The sequence below is a fragment of the Larimichthys crocea genome, chromosome VIII (genome assembly GCF_000972845.2).
Source record: "Larimichthys crocea isolate SSNF chromosome VIII, L_crocea_2.0, whole genome shotgun sequence".
Taxonomy (NCBI): Eukaryota; Metazoa; Chordata; class Actinopteri; family Sciaenidae; genus Larimichthys; species Larimichthys crocea.
The window spans coordinates 20,437,215-20,455,732 of NC_040018.1; the positions used below are offsets into that span (position 1 = coordinate 20,437,215).

The 18,518-nt window shown below is 40.0% G+C and overlaps 1 protein-coding gene and 1 pseudogene across 2 annotated transcripts in view; one reads left to right on the forward strand and one right to left on the reverse strand.

Moving 5' to 3' along the window:
• Window positions 1-18,518, reverse strand: part of igdcc4 (immunoglobulin superfamily, DCC subclass, member 4) — a 45,324-nt gene that overhangs the window by 17,780 nt on the left and 9,026 nt on the right. For both annotated transcript variants that reach the window (XM_019278911.2, XM_019278910.2), the window contains exons 2-4: window positions 10,202-10,516; window positions 4,028-4,169; window positions 1,980-2,113 (exon numbers count right to left, since the gene is read on the reverse strand). In XM_019278911.2, the coding sequence (XP_019134456.1) occupies window positions 1,980-2,113; window positions 4,028-4,169; window positions 10,202-10,516 (591 nt within the window). The remainder of the gene's footprint in view (window positions 1-1,979; window positions 2,114-4,027; window positions 4,170-10,201; window positions 10,517-18,518) is intronic.
• On the forward strand, window positions 17,778-18,305 carry LOC104922160 (glycine cleavage system H protein, mitochondrial pseudogene; annotated as a pseudogene).

Here is an 18,518-nt window from a genome sequence, read left to right on the forward strand (position 1 = left end):
ACAAGAGGAAGAAAAAGAGTAAATCTTTTTGTTAGAGAAAGCTATATAAGGCCTCAATTATTATACTGAAGGACATTTGTCCTCTTCAGCAACTAAGGATGGTACTCAAAGCATATTGTTTATGAGTTGAAGGGAGCATCTTAATTGTGTATCAGTCCCCAAGGTTCCGCTGGTATAAGAGGGCCTTATTTCCCTGCAATTTTGCTCATCCCAGGCAGCCTCAGCAGCACATAATGTTAATGATTTCCAGAAAGAGAGGCCTGGCATTCTGTAAACACATTATAAATTAATCATTGAGATTACATACAGAAATCCTTGGTTATGCATAAGGCTTTAAGTGGGTCAGTTTGCTTTTGCCACACTACACTACACTGCAAGCTGGTCTTGGATGGATATGATTGGTATGGGTGTAGAGAGAAGGTGAAGTAAATAAAAAATGGAAGAAATTAGAAACTGGAGGTTTACGGAAGATGAATAATTTACATTTTCTATATCCTCTCAATTTAAGTGCATGATATGTTGTGTATTTTGTATTCAAATAACAATAATAATAAATAAACAATAATCAAACTTACTGGTAATGATTGAAGTTGAAACTGAAAAACTGAGTACTGAAAGACTGCTATTTTCTCTTTCTTTTTGTCTTTCTTTTTAAAGGACACAAAGGCTGCGACTTAAATAGAGGACACAATGTTTCCAAAGAGCAGCCAATTACAGCTGACTGATCTCTAGCTAGCTAGCCACAGAGGCAGATAATACGACAGGGCTTTAATGTGGGCTGCCTAATGGTGAAATCACAACTTACAATACTATTCACGGAGTCACTGCAGCATGTAATCAACTAATGCAAGTCCTTGTAGGTTGCAGTCACCCTGGGACTTCGATCAAAGAGAGAAAGGTGTATGTGGATATGAAAATAATAAAAAGTGGATACAGTACTGAAAAATATGTCTTTATTCTGTAAAGTGCATTACTTATCTTTAAATGTCAGCCTTTCTTTGATTATGCCATAATGCAACATGTATCCTCTGTTGCCATTTTTATTCTGCATTGATGACATTTAGAGGATTTTATTTCTTCTCTTTTGTGTATTTTAATCAGAGTAAATTGAGGTAAAAGCTGTGAAGAGTCAGGGTTCTGACACAATTTGCTTTGTACAAAATGATCAGTGATGCGGTTAAAGATTGCATTATTGGGAGACAATAAAGTGATTCCTACGTAAAAAAAAAACAAAAAAAACCCACATATAAATGTTTTCTCCACAGCACTTACTTTGACGTTGTGTGCCTGAACTGAATATTCTACATATTTTTTGAACAACTTGCAATTCTTTTAGCAAAGAGGGAGACCGAGTATTATGGATGAAAGAGTTGAACAAAGAAACAGTGTAACGTTACAGGAAGATTAACTGAAAGAGTAAGCACAGTGTCTGTATCCATATAGAAAAGTACTGTAAGTCAACATAGGGGATAAAAGTTTCTTGATAACTCTGTGTTGCAGCAAATTAAATCTGAAGGACAGCCGAGATAAATGCTTAATGTTTCCAATGAGAAATGGATAGACTCATGTATAGGCATAAGACTGCATAAAAGACAAGTGGCAAAGGTCACTGAATTTCTAGCAGGCATATTGAAAAGGTTTAATTACCTGATTTAATTTTCACATTAAAGCCATTCATATTATAAGGGAATGAGTTGAAAGGCTGACGTAGATACAGTCCCCTATGTTCCAATTTCTCCTTTCACTAGTTGAAGCTAGTGGAAACTCTACTGTTAGAATACTGTGTAATATTTGATCAGATTAGTTGTTATAGTTTCAAACACATAACACACAATACAAACATGAGCAAGTGCCAGAGGGATCCACATTTCAAGCATCTAGTCCTAAAACTCACATTGGAGTTTTGAGATTGGTCTGTCAGCTCCCAACAGGTTGTGGCTTTCGATTCAAACACCATAAAGCACTGCAACAGACCTCACCTGTGGTGACAGTGAGCCTGGCTTCATGACTGATGTCCTTCCTGGCAGAGTTGGATACGACACAGCGGTAGGCACCCTCATCCTCCTTGGACACCTCAAGAATCTGGAGCACCCCGTAAGGAAGGGAAATTAACCTGTTGCACACAGCGCAAAACAGAGGAGAGGTGTCAGAAAGAGACAGAATAAGAAAGCAAAGGAGAGAGAGAGAGAGAGAGAGAGAGAGAAAGAGAGAGAGAGAGAGAGAGAGAGAGAGAGACTGAATAAATAGCTTAGTGCCATGTAGCAAAATACATCCAGCTGATCAACTCTGCAGGGATCCTGCTGAGTCCTCACAAGGCTTCAGGAGAGAGGCTGTAATGTACAACTACTACAAGGAGGGGTTGCAATTAAGAGTCATGCATCACAATAAGTGAATTAAAACAGCGATATGAGGATTAAAGTTGTTTTCTGGACAAGGATGAGATCTCAAGCACCTAAAAGCAGTACATAAATATAGTGATGACATTTGTGCATATCATCATTTCTTTGTACAATGTCTATTTATTTGCTGATCTTTACTATTTCTAGTTTAATCCCACATCTACTTCTCCCTACTTCTCAGGGTCCAGACATATACTGCTGGCGTTCAAACCAAGCCCTTAGGGCCCTGGCAATGCGATACCATCCCACAACCTCTTATCGCCTTTATCATAGCCTATTAATCCCACTGAAATGTGACCAGTGGTAGCCTGTTCAGGAGGGAGGGAGGGGAATGGAGTGTAGAGGAGTCGAGAAAAAAGAAAGAGAGAATTATAGAATAAGCCAGTGGGAAAATGAAGAATAAAAAAGGGAGATAATGAGAGGGAGACAGGGAGCCATGAATGATGAGGAAATAGGGATAGAAGAGTAACAGAAATAGAGATAAAAAGGTGATAATAGCAAAGAGAAAGAGCAGTGGTAGAGGGTCCCGTAGAGAGAAAAAGGCACATTAGAGCCAGAGAGAACAGAGAGAGAAAAAGCCAGTGATGTATCCGCCATCCCTTAGCTCATCTTTGTGAGAGGCCATTAACAGCGCCTGAGGCATGAGAACCACATGCCACCAATAAGACCTTATGAGCAGCGAGCTGTTTGCAGGTCATACAGGCCTACAGCAGCCATTAACACTTAATCCTATACAATAAGGCTGGAACCAAATTTCAAGATTCTGGGGCCAGAAGAGCAAAGAGCGAAATGCCAATACCACTAAGTGGCCTCGTAAATGAGACTATTTTTTGAGAGACAACTGACAGAGAGACATGTTGAGATCAATTTGGAAAATGTGTTTCTTTTTATCTGTAAGAAGACAAAAGGTCCACAGTGGTTTGTTTCAAACTCAAGCGATTTTTCATTGCTCTTTTAAAGTTGAAATCCTGAATGTACTTTGAAAATACTCCTGCACTTGGTCTACTCCACTCTAAACCTACAAAATTACTGTAACATCACAACAAAAAAGGAATAAATACACTTGATGTGACTGCATGTTTTAGTTATCCTTGCAATTATTAGGAGGTATTGTCAAAGTAGTATGCTCCAAATATTAATAGAAACAATGAGGTAATGTTCGGATGATGTTAGGACAACATTTTCAAAGTCTTCTTCTTGACCTTCATGAGTGAGTCACAGCTTCATAGTTGCAACATCAGTGCAGCATTGAGCACTATATATACCAGTGAAATATATATATATATACATATATAGCTTTTTTTGCATGTACACAGACAGTTTCCAGTTCCACAGTTTCTTTCCCAAATAAACTGCAAACTAACTATCTGGATATTTGATATTGTTTCATTACATATTGCTTTAATCTGTACTGGCATTTAATATTTCGAACTTATCAAAATATTTTTTATTTACCTAAGATGACATAGCAGTCTTAACACTTTGAAACTTTATGAACAAACTCAAATGTGGAGGTCCACAGCCAGAGTTATAAAACTAAATCAGCCTTCATGTCATATTCACAGACAGAAGTGAAGATTGAATTAGAAGAAGATGGACGACGACAACAACACATAGAAGGGGGTCACCTTGTGTTCTCAATTATAGCCACTTTGTCTTTTTCCCAGGTAATAACAGGTGTGGGGACTCCCTCAATCTGGCAATCAAAGCGGGCAGCTCCCCCAGCAGGCACAGTTTGGGGTGATGGCTCCTGATGGAACTTAGATAGACCTGGGGGGGAAAGAGGTCACAGAGGTCAGGGGGTATTTATCAGAGCAAGAGTTGGTGATTTCCCAGCGGACAGACACAAAACATGGCCCATATCTGAACTGATGTTAGTGTAAATTATGATGTGAAATCTGTGTGTCACATTGTCTACCTCTGGTCTGATGAGTTTGTCTGATGATGTGCAATTCCAGTCCCAATCCACAATTGGTCTACCACACCCTTTCCATCAGACAGTCCACATGGACAGAAATGGAGCACATCCCAGGTGCACTGAATTAAATGGGCTGCAAAACCAATGTGGTCACAGGAGAAAACAGCTCGATACACTAACTCAGGGTTCAAGCCCTAATACAACACAGTATAAAATGATTTCCAGAAACAGGCCATCGATCCTTTTCACAGTTTTTGTTTTCTTCTAAAAAATCAATCTAAAGTGAGTTCAGAATCTATCTGTAACACTAATCTATTTCTAAGACTTCTGATTATGGTATTTAGACCCTTTTACGGGATTTAAAGGTACAGGTTTAAATGTTAATTAAAGACTTGTTTAGACCATTTAAACGCCCCCAAAAGCCCTGATTAGAAGAAATTGGGGGATTTAGATCAGGCCTGGATAGATTATTTTTCTCTCCAGATCGAGTCTTGGCATGGCTCCAATTTTCAACACATTCACACGCACGGGAAAGTTTCCTATGGTGGTTAATACTGAACACCAGGAGGCAGCAGTGAGCACTCTCAGAGGGCCTCTAACCTCTGACCCTAACAGGCTGTTGGAGAAGAGAACAAAACCGGTTGGCTGCCCCAACCACTTCGCCTGTAGCTCTGACTGAGGAGTGACGAGTGGGGGGTTGATCAAAGGAGAGAGCATAGAAAGAAGACAGAGAAGGCAACCAAAACGGAGAGAAAGCAGCAAGGTAACATAAAAGAGAGACTCCAAATCCCAATCAGGCTACAAAATGCAATATATTTTGTAGCGTGATAGCAGAAAACCATTACAAAATATTAGCCACATAAATTGTAAGCCGCTTAATCAGAAATTTTTAGTAAAATGTGATAAAACAAGGTAAACAAATGCATCTTAACTGTCAGAAAGCCTGCCACACTCCCTGCAGTTACACTGCTACATAGCTCTTGAACAATTCCTTAGACTTCTCTCCTAAGTCATTACTGTTCTGTTCTATGCCTAGTTTGATTACCATACATATAAAGCCTGTTGAGTATCATCATTAAAATAAATATATGTTGTAGTTCAACTTTATAGTTTGAACTAGAATGGAGAATTGTTAATCGCTCTGTCTGGAGAGCTTTTTTTTTTCTTTTTTTATAGTTTGTGTATAATCATCCATAACTTCTCTATTACGTTATTACCTCAGTCACTGCCTGTGCTTTGCTTTAAGTGTCTTCATGTTGAAGTTTGCTGTAATGGCATAGAGTAGACTGTTTTAAAGTGTTCCATATATGAATGAATGCCTAATGGAATTTATATTAGCAGCTATATGCATTGGGAGGTTAAGGCGTATTTAGTCATGTTAGTGATTATAATAAACACATTTGATTATCCAACCGTTGTTGATTAATGCTGATTATTTGATGGGAGTGAAGTCCACATCTGCTGCCTCAAAGGTTCTCGACCTCTCTTTCATTAACACAATAAGAGTTGGTAATCAGTCATTCTTTTTGTTTTGTATATCCTGTTCTGTAACACATTTTCTCCATGTGCAGCTAATTAGAGAACTGATTGAGACCAGATCTGCACAGCGTGAAAACATGTAAAGATTACCCCGCAGTGTTACATATGGTACATGGATTCCATTAATTCACACGTACATGGATTCACACATTTCAAAGAGCTGTTGGCAGCAGGAGCAGAGATACTGTCATAGATAAGTGACTGAACAAATTACACAGCTACTGTATCTTTAATACAATAAAGGAGATATTACTTAGAGGTAGCTTTTAGAAATCCCACCTTCAGTGACTGTGCTTAAATTTGACATCAGTTAGTATTTGAGTTGTATTCCAGTTCACTCATCTGGTGAAGCAACTCATAGCTGATTTCCATTTCCAAACTGCTAATATGCAGATGTTTAGCATGTATAATGTTTACCTTATTCACCATCCTGTCCTATTTTAGCATGTTCACAGTACAATTAAGGTACAGCTAAGGCTGAGGGGAACGTCATTAGTTTTTCAGGGCGGACAAAAAGAAATTTTTACCTGAAAAATAAGAGAAGTTACAATTGTAACTACTGGTGGCATCAAATTTCGTGGTAACCAAACCAGTATCCTGACTTAGAGGTAAAGTCAGAGAATCATCAAGGTCAGTAGGATTCATCCTCCATCCATCCACCAAACCAATATTGCCATCCACCGCTAACAAACAAACAAAAAAAAAACCTGCATAAGAGTGGACACAGTGGGATGTCATCTGACTTTAAACAAACAAAACTATTGAAGAGAGGACTGAGTGCACAGCCTGATACTAGTTCCCAATCTTGTTTCTGCTTTGAGATAAAACTATCAAGCGGTGGGTGTTTAAAATTGCAGCCAATCACATGGCTCATAACTCATAACCCATTTTTTTTTTTTTTTTTTTTCAGATTTCCTCCAAACCACTGTAAGCTCAAGGAGCCACAGGGCAGACTATCCGAGATTACTCCAACCCCAATCACACCAACTGTTAGTCATGGCAACAAACTGGCCATCTGTGTTTTTCTACTGCGCTGAAGGAACAAAGTTTCTCAATGAGTACACAGAGGCTGAAACACTTGCTTGGCCATAGTAGCAGAAAGCATGTGATTTAATTCAGAAAAATGTAATGACTGTTGCATAGGGAGCTTTGCAGGAGGAGTTGATGATTAACCCCTGTCACTTCCAGCTATTACACAGCATGATGTCCTCATGTAAACACACCACCTGTAACACTGCCAGAGAGTGCCTGACAGGGTGCCAGACTCACTGCGCGTGTCTGAGTTTGTGCATGTGTGTAAACTTGAGTGCAGCTATTTGTTTACTCTAGTGTGTGCCTGACCTGTACATAGACTGCATGGACTGAATTACTGTGTGCATCTATGTGCACAAGTGTTGTGTATGTGAGTGGTGAACAACAGCTTATTACCAAGAGTGCACATTATCAGGCACTAATGCAAAGGGGAATGGGGGTGTTCGGAGAAGACACTTCACCATGCTTTGATAGAACAATGGTGGCTGGCTGAGTGCCCACCTCCGCTCTGTCAAAGTGTAATCATATTAGTCATTTCCCAGGATTCCATCGGTGTCCTCTGCAATGAAATTCCAGGGAAGATCTGTGCAGCAACGTGCCACACTCAAACGTTGCAAAGTTGACACTGTTCTGCCCAGGATTGTGATGATACACTGGCCAACTTTTCCGAGTAACAACAACGTATCAAGCCACAGGGTCAAAAAAACATTTTTTTCAGGTCCTTGGGGACAGCTCTATGTAAAGTGTGTAACCCTAAGATACATAAAAAGTCCCCTTCTTGTCTTTGCTCACTGTCATTTGTCTTTTTTCATTGCTCTCTTTCTTTCCCTCTCTCCTGCCCTTGACTTTACCCCAACTCTTTCTCTCTTTCTCTTTGTCCGTCCCTCTATCTATGCCCCACTCTTTGGCCCCATAGCTATCAGATTGCAGTGTTTTCCCCCTCCCCTTGTGCAAGCAGATAATTCCACCCGTGACCTCTTTGCTACCCAGCTTTCAGGCTGACTAACCCATCAAGCATGCCCCCAGCTTTAATAGATATCTATAATAGCTACTGGAAAATATTTGCAATCTGGAATTTGTATATCCTACTTACAGTACACTGCCCTTTTTTAACTCACTTCAATTCTGTTTTGGAGTTCTGGCCAAACTGCAACACATTTACAATAAATCTGTGTTTGTTTTTTTAAGTAAAGAGTTTGTACAAGGCTGCCCTAATATAAGAACATATTAAAATCGGATGACTCGTGTGAAGAGATAAAATTGAAATCAAAACACCAAATGGTCAAAATTGTGTGTACCAGAAAATCTGGGCAAAATATCCATCTCTAAAGCTTGAAATAAAAAAAAGATAATGCACTGTTCCACAATGTCCTTTGTAAATGAAGACCAAAAGTGAAGTAGCTTGTTTGTATGGAGGAGAGAGCACCCTTGTCATGTTTATGACATCAGTTAAAGCTAGTAGGAATTAGAAAATATTGACATTCATCTCAAGTCTCATAATGAAAAAGGTTAATTGCTCTAATTACCATTGAAAGCTGTTTTTTTTTTCCAGCGTCATCATTTACCCATGGATGTATTTAGGAAATGTAATGTGCACACTCTATGCCACCTCTGGCATTTTGCCAAGAGAAAAGTGAGCTAGAGACTAAAACAGTGTAGATCTATTTAGGATTCAAGGAGTTTTATTCATCATTTCAACACATTAAACATGGGATGGAACGAAATTAGTTTCCCTAGTCCCAAAGCAGGGAAACATTTTTTAGCTGCATTTAAAGAAGGAGCAGGTCTCTTTCACTGTCTCTTGCTGTCAGCTTTTAAGGCCACACGCATCATATACTGCGACAGGGAAACTGGAGCAGGTGGGTTTCGTAATGTGTTTTCACAGATGTGATCTCTGCTACGTTCTCTCTTCGGTCTCATTTCTGCTGGTGAAGACGCAGTTGGAAATGAGAATGTCCACTCAATGTCAACGTTGAAGCAGTTTGGCTTTGACCTCATGCATGCTGGTCGCATCTATCTCATAGCCTCTCGCCACTGATTTAATTCGAAAACCATACACACATTGATGCACGTATACACACACACACACAGACTCAAGGTCATTCTTAATGGTCTCTGAAGCCCTTCCTTTCACAATCACCACAAACTCTCTTCAGTCTTTTCTGCCTTCCCACCATTCATCCAATACCCCCCTCCCTCCCTTTTACTCCTTATTGTCCTCCAACAAAAGAGATCCTCATAAATAGGCATGTGACAGCTGACAAAAGCAGGGGAATCGACAAAGAATACTGTCTCATTTTACACAAAGCTAATGACTAAATAAAGACGACCACTTAAGAGTGTGAGAGAAAGACGCTTCCTTGGAGGGGCGATTAAATAGCTACAGTCTGTCCTCTCATCCCTCACACGTGCATCTTTTTTGTTCATTTTTTTCATTTCCACCCACTCTTCCTCTTTACTCTGTGCCTTTTAAAAGACTTGTTTAAGAGTGTACCTGTTCCCAGGACACTTGTTAGCACTCCACCAGAGGATAAGTCTCTTATCTGAGGCAAAGGGGAACCAAGTTCATCTTCATCCATGTGAGGAAATTCCCTTGACAAGTCTGACAAATCACAATGCTCAGTCTGTGTGTCTGTGTGTGCGTACATTCATACCCAACTGAATGCTTTAAATGGATGAAATAATCAAAGCAATATTTTTTCTATTACATCATCATGCTGTAACCTAGATCCTCCTGCAATTTTAAGCATAGCGCCACAACTCATATGTAATGACAATAAAGTAGCTGTTAAAAAACAATATTGCAATTTTTCAGGTTGTAGCTGTGCTTATTATCCTTTGACATTGTTTCATGTAATGTCTCATCATGAACATTACTTATGTAGCTCCACTTTAGTGAACATTTGAAACCAGGCAGGCTGCCATTTTTCTTGCTTGAAAACGGATACTAAACCAAGTGCTGCCCAACTGACAGCATGTCACCCACCAGCATGGGCGGACTGGGACAAAACAACCCCCCCCCCCCGCTCCTGCACGGCCCACATTGCCCATCGCTAAGCCCAAGAGTGTGTTTGGGGTGTGTGATAATATAGCACGTCGGCCCACCGGGCAAATGCATGGTATGCCAGATTGTCCATCCATGCCCACCAGCTCCACACTCTTATGGTCATTTCTGGCTCCAAAAAAGAAAAGAAAAAACAAGAGATGGCAACAGCTATATTTCTCTAAATTTCTTCAAAATACTTTTTGGGTTTGGGACACAGCAGTGGTTTGCATTCATTTATCATCAATGTTTAATTTACTGGATACCTACTTGCTAGGAGAACATTTACAGTTCGGCTGGTCAGGGCTCCAAGGGCACTGGCACTGACACAGCTGTAGCCCCCCTCCAGACCCTGGGGAGGCTGTCCATCCTTAGTGGTGGGCAGCAGGAGGAGCGATCCGTTTGCCAAATACTGCAGGAAGTCGACCCCCTCCAGAGGCAGAGGCTGACCATCCTGAAGCCAGGTGACATTGAAAGGTGTATCGCTGGCCCCAAGGTTGCAGCCCAGCAAGAGGGGCAAACCTGGCTCCAAGACTACATGGCTGGGCCCAGCCCCACAGCTCAGCTCCACCGAAACAGGCTTTTCTGTGTGGGACAAAGAAACAAAATGTGTTTGTACAGAGTAACTTATATATGCACAATATATAGAGAGCCTTGCTGCAACTTTCTGCAGGAGCTTTTTTATTGCTTTGTGAACACTATCACAGCTCAACAATAAATTAAATATTGCACTTTTCATTTTCGTTGGTCTAATTATTCATACATCTATGTCATTTGTCATTTTTTTTCTATTTTTGTCTAGCTTATCAATTTCAGCCTTTAGCAATTTGTCATTTTATAACATAACTTCAATAGAATCAATAATGCTGGCAGCACAGATGGATAGGGGTAGTGCATTCCAGGGTGTTTTGAGGACAGAGAGGAGGCTAGAGGAGGAGGAGGCGGAGGAGGAGGAGCCCTGGAAATGAAATGGGTGCAGCAGCATGAAGGGATTTGAATGTCAGCAGCAGGACATTAAAGTCGGTGAGAGAGGGAAAGAGAGAGGGGGGAAATCCTGGAGTGAGAGGTTGATGAGCTGGTGTGAGATGAGCAGCAGAGTGCTCCTGTAGCTAAAGGAGATGTTTAACCGCAGCAATTTTACAATACCAATGCAATTTTCAATAATTTAATAATTCCTTTTAAAGTGATCAGCATTTTATTAAAGACAACATTACTTTGAAAGAAAGTTGCAAATGTTCATGAATCAAAATGAAATGATTCATATAAGGATATTCTTCATATATTTGAACACAGTCACTGTAATTTTCTTTATCCCCTATCTTTATATTTCCTGTATTTCATCCACACAGTTGGTATTTTTGTGTAGTTACCTATAATGATACAGTTTTAATTGAGTTTTGTGAAGAGCAAGAAAAGGTAGTAAGGTAGTAAAAGAGAATTAATGAAAAACGAAGAGCGGAATGATCAAGAGCAAAACGGAAATTATGGATACTGAGATAAAAAGAACTGACTGACACGAGCAGTTAATTATCTTTTATTAGTAAGCTGGAAAGCATTATACAGATACAGATTTACAGATCACAGTAAGTGTAGTATCTCTACATTACACTATTTTCAACTGACTACACATATTACTATTCATGATCTACTTTTAATACTTTAATGTGTGTGTATTTCTTCTTACATTCTTAAATTATGCATTATCATCTGTTTTGGACAAAGTTACACTTCCTACTTTATCAGAGCAAACTAAAGCACTGTAAAACAAAACTCATATAACTTGTATTTTATTAATGAAGAAATGAAAATCAAACGTTTTAAAAAGACACTTAGGCACAGTAGGTAGCAATTACACTGGATTCCTGTGTAATGTACGACTATATTGATAATATCTTGGCTGAGTATTCATTCCTCTTTGTCTATATATGTATTTTGTCAAATACAATGTCTGTATTTGAAATACTGTATGTACCTCTGTCAATTTAGCATCTTTGGACAGTAGTCTGTGTGAATGTGGGAGTTTTTCACTAGTTTGAAATTAGCCTTTGGGGGAAAAACTAGCACATACATAACACACTGCTTCTGTCTGACCTCCACAGTTTAGATGTAAAAGTGCCATGTGGAGTAGCTAATCACCCCCAGCAGGAATTACTTGCTAGCTTTATTACTCATTAAACCGTATAATTTATCCCATCGTAATCAGAATAAATGTATTATCCAATAAAAATCAGAAACGCACAATACTGGAAAAGTTTAATTCCAGCCAAGGAACATACGACAGTATCCAGCTAGCAAGAGATATGTACAATGGTGGTTCACCATTGACTCTGTATAGGCAGCAGCTGGTCCTGCTTCAGCATGTTGCCCAGACACTGAAAACAGCACAACCCAAAAAAACACATCTTGCCATCTAAAACTGGACCATATTCCATTGAAACTTAAAGTTTTTCAAATTATAACCTGTTTAATCTAATGTAAAATTAGGGTTGATGACTATATTTACAACATTTAAAAGATTCTATTGGATCTCTTGGCAAAAGATTTATTTTTTTGGCAAAAGCACTTAAGAGGGGAAGTCTGTTTGCACACACTGTTACACTGTGTTTATTACTGGATGTAAAAGTAATATAATTTAAATTTCCTTTCTGTAGTTCATTAGATAAATCTCTTTATGAATTCAGCTTACAAACATTATATTCTCACATACATAGAGGCACACACAAACACAAACAGGAAGGCTTCTTTCTGCTTTTCTTTCTCCGGTGTTGGATTAATTAAGTTAATGGGAGATGAAATTTTTCTCTTGATTAAATGAGGCCTGACCCCCCACCATCACTTCCTGATGAAGAGGCTGGGTAAAGTTAAGAACGGCTGCACAGCGCTCTGGCACACGCACACACACACACACACACACACACACGTCTGATGGAGAAAACATAAACATGCATGAACCCACATGCACCCTAACCACATACAAACACAGACACATACAGGAACAGATGTAAAGAATACCGAAACACTCTCACAATCTTGTAGGAACAGAAACAACAAGCGCGCCAACACACACTAACACAGATCACCTCCATGGCTTCTCTCTTCCTCTCTCCCATTTCAACTAATTAGGTCTCATTAAGTCATTAAAACGTTCATTATCCATTTCCCAACTCAGTGCCAAAGGTTTCACTTGGCGAGAGGTGGGGATCATTCTGTGTTGGACATGGAAGCCATTACGTCTCACAAAACTAGAATAGAGGTGTGATGAGGAAATGGAGAAAAAGACAGCAGGAAAACACTAATTTCCTTTAAGAAATGTTTAGACTTATGAACCTCTGTAAAACTAATTGCTGGCATGTAATATAATTAAAATAAAACATGTGTCCAACCTAGAAAAGTCACTGTAACATTTTCAGAATTGTGGACCAGCATGACCTACTATCCTTTAAAAAAAGTAGGCATGGTAAGCACATCACATATTTCAAGTAGTGGCTATTTCATCTGGGAATAAAACACTTTATATCCACACACACATTCACACCAGAATCCTCAACATGCCCTAGATTTGTGGCCATGTGTGGCACACACACATCTACAGGACACACATTAAAATGCTAACATGTACGCACGCACGCATTACAATACGCACAGATGCATGCACGCCCACACGGTAACTGTCAGTGTCTCATGACGACACAATGTGGTAAAGGGGGGTGGGGGGTTGTCTGTGAAGTGGCCATTTTGCCATTTTACTGTACAAATGGGAGCTGTTGGAAAGGACAGGGTGCACTCTGGGATGTGGTAGCGGCTGTGCGATCTCACTGAGCTGTAGTGAATGGATTGCGATGGCACTGCGCCAAGCGGTTCATACTCTAAGTAGAGAGAGGGCAGCGGTTTACAAAGGAGAGAGAGGATGAAAAGAGGCCGTCAGACAACACAGGAGACAATCAAAAACGTTTTAAAAAGTATGTATATCATACATACATCATACAATACCCCTTTAGCCAGTGTAACAATTTTGATTTCTCATCTAGCTTCATAAAAGCTTTCTAATTGTTCCCATAATAATAAGAAGTAAGAAGTGGTGGAATGATCCCAATATTCTGTGAAATCACGTTTGGTCCTACTCCCACTACTGCTATACATCATAAAATATAGAAATTGATATGTAGTTCTAATCACAATGAATGACATAAAGAAAGAGAGAAACAAAACTCACACACACACAAAGAAACAGACTGTCCCTGAAAAAAATTGAAAAGGCAGGGGAAATGGAGAAGTTAGGAAGGCAGCGCTGTCGATACCATCAACACTTACTCCACTAGTCCATTTCTGTTAATGGATCACCTATTCACAAAACGTTTGGGAGAACAGAAGGAGAAAGGGGAGGAGTAGGAGGAGGAGAGTGACCCAACAACACAGCGAATATTTCACCCAGCTCCAGCTCACTGTCAACAGAGACTGGACACCCCATGACCCGGAGGGCCACAGCTCAGGTTTCCACAGCTTCTAAAGTGAGGCCATATAATACCTCAAGCCTTTCAGGGACGAGAGATATGCTCAAAGCCTGGCTAAAAGAGCCCCAAAACTGGTGCCAAAAACTGAATTTTCTTTTTACCTGATGCTGATGCCCCATTTAAAAAATATATATTTGCTGTATTTCTGCTACAATTAAACTCGACAGTGAGGTTCTGCAAGTGGACAGGATTTTATAACCTGAAGTTATAACCATCCAAGGTAGACATGCTATGGGATGGTGAAATTATGTTATATGCTCTTGTAAAAGCCACACGATAACAACCATCTTTTAAGAAAAGCATCACAGGTAGTAGTCTTGGTGGGTCTGTAACTTAATTTACACACTTCCAACTTCCAAGCCACTGAACTCTATGGTCATTTATGTAATGCTTACCATAGAGAAACCATGATTTCCTTTTCCGACGTGCTGTTTTGTTTTATTTTTTTATAGATTCACTAAGTCAGTGTTTGTGATGGTAAGCTTGTGGGTTCTATCAGGGCTAGTATATAGGACAAAATAAAGGGTTATATTGAGCTTTGCAGGCTGGCTAGTTAGGCAGCTAACATGAGTTTACGTGAATCTACATGACTTGTACTAATGATGTGGTTATACTGTATACACACATGCACAACACAAACTACAATATATTACAACATTATTATTAACAATATAAACACTTAAAGATTAAGTTAAAAAAGAAACACACTACAATTGGTAGGCTGGAAGTCACTGAAAATATATTTAAGGTGTTTTATGGGATGAGTAATTCCTTCACACTTTAAATAATTATTTTTTCATTTGGATTGTCCCTATTCATCTTGTAGTTGGTTGCCTTAGCTCCAAATCTCTTTATATAAAGTTGTCATCAAAACTTTGTTGACTGAAATGTCATATGATGATGACAATCCATCCTGATTTCTGTACCAAATTTCATGTCAATCCATCCCATAGTCATCCCAAGATAAAACCAAAGTCATCAACCTCATGGTCCCAGTAGTAAGTCAGAGGATCTCCAAAGTCAGAAGGATTAATCCTCTAGTCACCTTGAATGTCTGTACAAGATTGCATGGCAATCCATCCAATAGATGTCAAGATATTGTCTGGACCACAGTGTTGTACCAACACTGCTATCAGTAGAACTACACTGCTAACATGAACATATGACATATAAGTGCTATAATGTTCCATGTCGGCTGAAAGAGGTCACAAACATAAAAAGGTGGAGAATGTAAGGTAAGAAATAAAATGAGAGGATATGAGACACAGAAAGAGACCCTGCATTACAGAATGAAATAGAGGACTGCAAGTGCAGATAAGATTAGTGCAGCCTTGAGACTCAGAGAGGCAAAATGTGATTACAGACATTTTTGTGAAGAGGGACCTGTATAGCACTCAAAAACAGCGTTAACTTGATTGTCTTGTACCCAATGCTAAATTGACACAGCAGCAGTGGATAATTTCTATGTGTCCTGAATGATGTTAGCAATGTATAATACTATACAAATAGGTAGTACTTGCCTCAGAAAAATCACTATGCACAAAAACCTAAATACTAGCTGAGTGGACAGGGACAGATGGTCTGATTGATAGCACTGGGTAGTGTACAGCAGGGTATGTGTGTGTGTGTGTGTGTGTGTGTGTGTGTGTGTGTGTGTGTATGTGTGTGTGGTAGGTCTGGAAACCACAAACCAAACCTCAAATCAAACTGAACTAGAGCTTGCATGCTGCTTCAGCTGGTTTTGTTTGCTAACTCAATTACCTTACATCGATAACAACAAGATAAAAAAAGAAAATTCCAGTCACTTACATACGCTTGTGGCCAAAAACTACCTGGCATGAGAATAAATCAATATTTTGAAGCCACAGTTGTGATAATCTAAGCAGAGGGGCTCTCAGGTTTCGGCATGCAGGTGGAAATGCCTGTGTAATATAAAGAAGTCTCACTGAAAGATGCACGTCTCTACTGTCTAAATATTCAGGCTTTTATCTAATAGGCTTCATCTCTGGCTTTCCACGTCAAAAATGCTGCCTTGGGCATTGAGTTCTTTCGTTGAAATGCACTCTTAAGAGTCTGAAGCATACTAAACAGTCTTACATTGCTCTGACGGCAAATTAAAACTCTCTGTTTACTAGTTATACTACATAGAGAGGGCTCAACATTTTACTGAACCCATAGTGAGGCTGTGAGTCACTCAACAATCTGAACAGCTGCCGTGTCAGGTGTTAACCGTTCCAGCTGTGTTTCCTCCCATGTCGATACGGGGGGGGTTCTTCTCACACCCAGTCATCTTAACCACAAACATACACTCACTTTCACTGTCAGGAAGCTGATACAATGAATCAAAGATTGTAGTCTTACTTTGTTGACTGAGGTTACACATACTGCCTGTGTTGCAAATTAAAGGGTTGAGTGCTTTTCTCTGATATGAAAAAAATGACAGTTCAGGCATTATCACAGCCCCTTTGGATGTCTTTCGTGTCAGGCATCTTTATAAATAAAGTATTCTGTTCCTGTTCAGCTTTGGCAGACTCCTGGGCTCTATATCAAGTGGCATATTGTGAGTGTTTACTTCAACCTAAAACCAGCAAAATCTATATTATTACTATCCAATTACTTCCCATGATACAAATGAACAAAGCCAGCAAAAATTCACATCTGAGAAGATGGAACTGGTGAATCTGGGACATTTTTGCTTAAAAATATTAAATAGTTGCTCATTAGTTTTCTGTCAATCAACCGACCAACTAAATAATAATCATTTCAGCTTTAAATAGTATCCAAACTTGCATAATGGGATGCAATGTATTTGTCAACTTACCTTTGAACCCTTCACATCGTATTTAGATGTACAAAAGCTCAACTGTCCAACTAGTTTTAGTTGTTACAGTTTGCATGATTTGCATAGAGTAATGAACCATAAACTTAAGACATTTGTCATCATCAAGACTCTCTTCTCAAAGCAAGTGGAACAACAAATGGCATGAAAGTCTACAATAAAAAAATAGTGGCTGTGGTGAGACTAACATGACACATAGTGTCCCAGTGAATGTCTGTGTACAAGAGGGAGAAAGGGAGCAGAACAGAAAATGAGGAGAATGCGAGAGGGGGCATACCAGTGCAGTCCCTCATGCCTCCTGCTCTATGTACAGTGCTCATTCATTCCAATCTAGTTTACTCCAATCACAGAGCAGTGTTCCTGTATGCAGGGCCTCCCAGCAGCATGGGGCCTCCACATGGCCATGTCAAGTGCCAGGCCCACTTGCACGAGTCAACAAAGCAATAAAACTAACATGGGAGTAACATGGGAGATCCAAGATCAATAAGCGACGAACATGGCCGCCTGTGGGCTATTTTGCTCCGTGTCTTCCGACTATTTCACAGTATTGCCTTTACTCACCCGCTCGGCAACACTTTCTCTGTTGCGGCTGGCGTCCACACCTTTTTTCGGAAGGACGCTATCCTCCTCTAGCCGGGCAACAGCAGCACTTAAATTCACAGACAAGCACGAATGAATCCGAGTAGAAGACAACGGGATTGGGACTGTGGGTATCAGCAACTTTGCGCAAGAGGCTCTGGGAGATGTAGTTTACTGTGGACTGCCAGATGTGGGAACACAGCTGGCTCAGCAAGACGAGTTCAGAGCTCTGGAAAGTGTGAAGGCAGCCAGTGAGCTATATTCCCTTTTGACTGAAGAGGTTGTAGAGGTCAATACGTTACTGGCAGACAAGCCTGGTCTGGTCAACAAATCCTGCTACAAAGATGGTTGGCTGATGAAGATGACCATTGCCAAACCTGCAGAGTTCGATGCTCTAATGGACGAATCAGCCTATGAGATAAACATCCGCTCCATTGAGGACTAACCTGAACCCTCCTAATAAGTGCTACGCTCCCGTTCTCCTTTTCAAACTACACTGGCAGGGAAATCCACAAGGTGTGCCTGTGTCAGTTACAACACCATGCTTAGCATCCACAAGAGGAGCTTAAGAGCTCCAGATCCTGACCTGCCACTGTTGTAGAGCTGTGAGCATTAAGAATCCTTTATCTACTTTAGGGGACCTGTCAATCTGCACTGA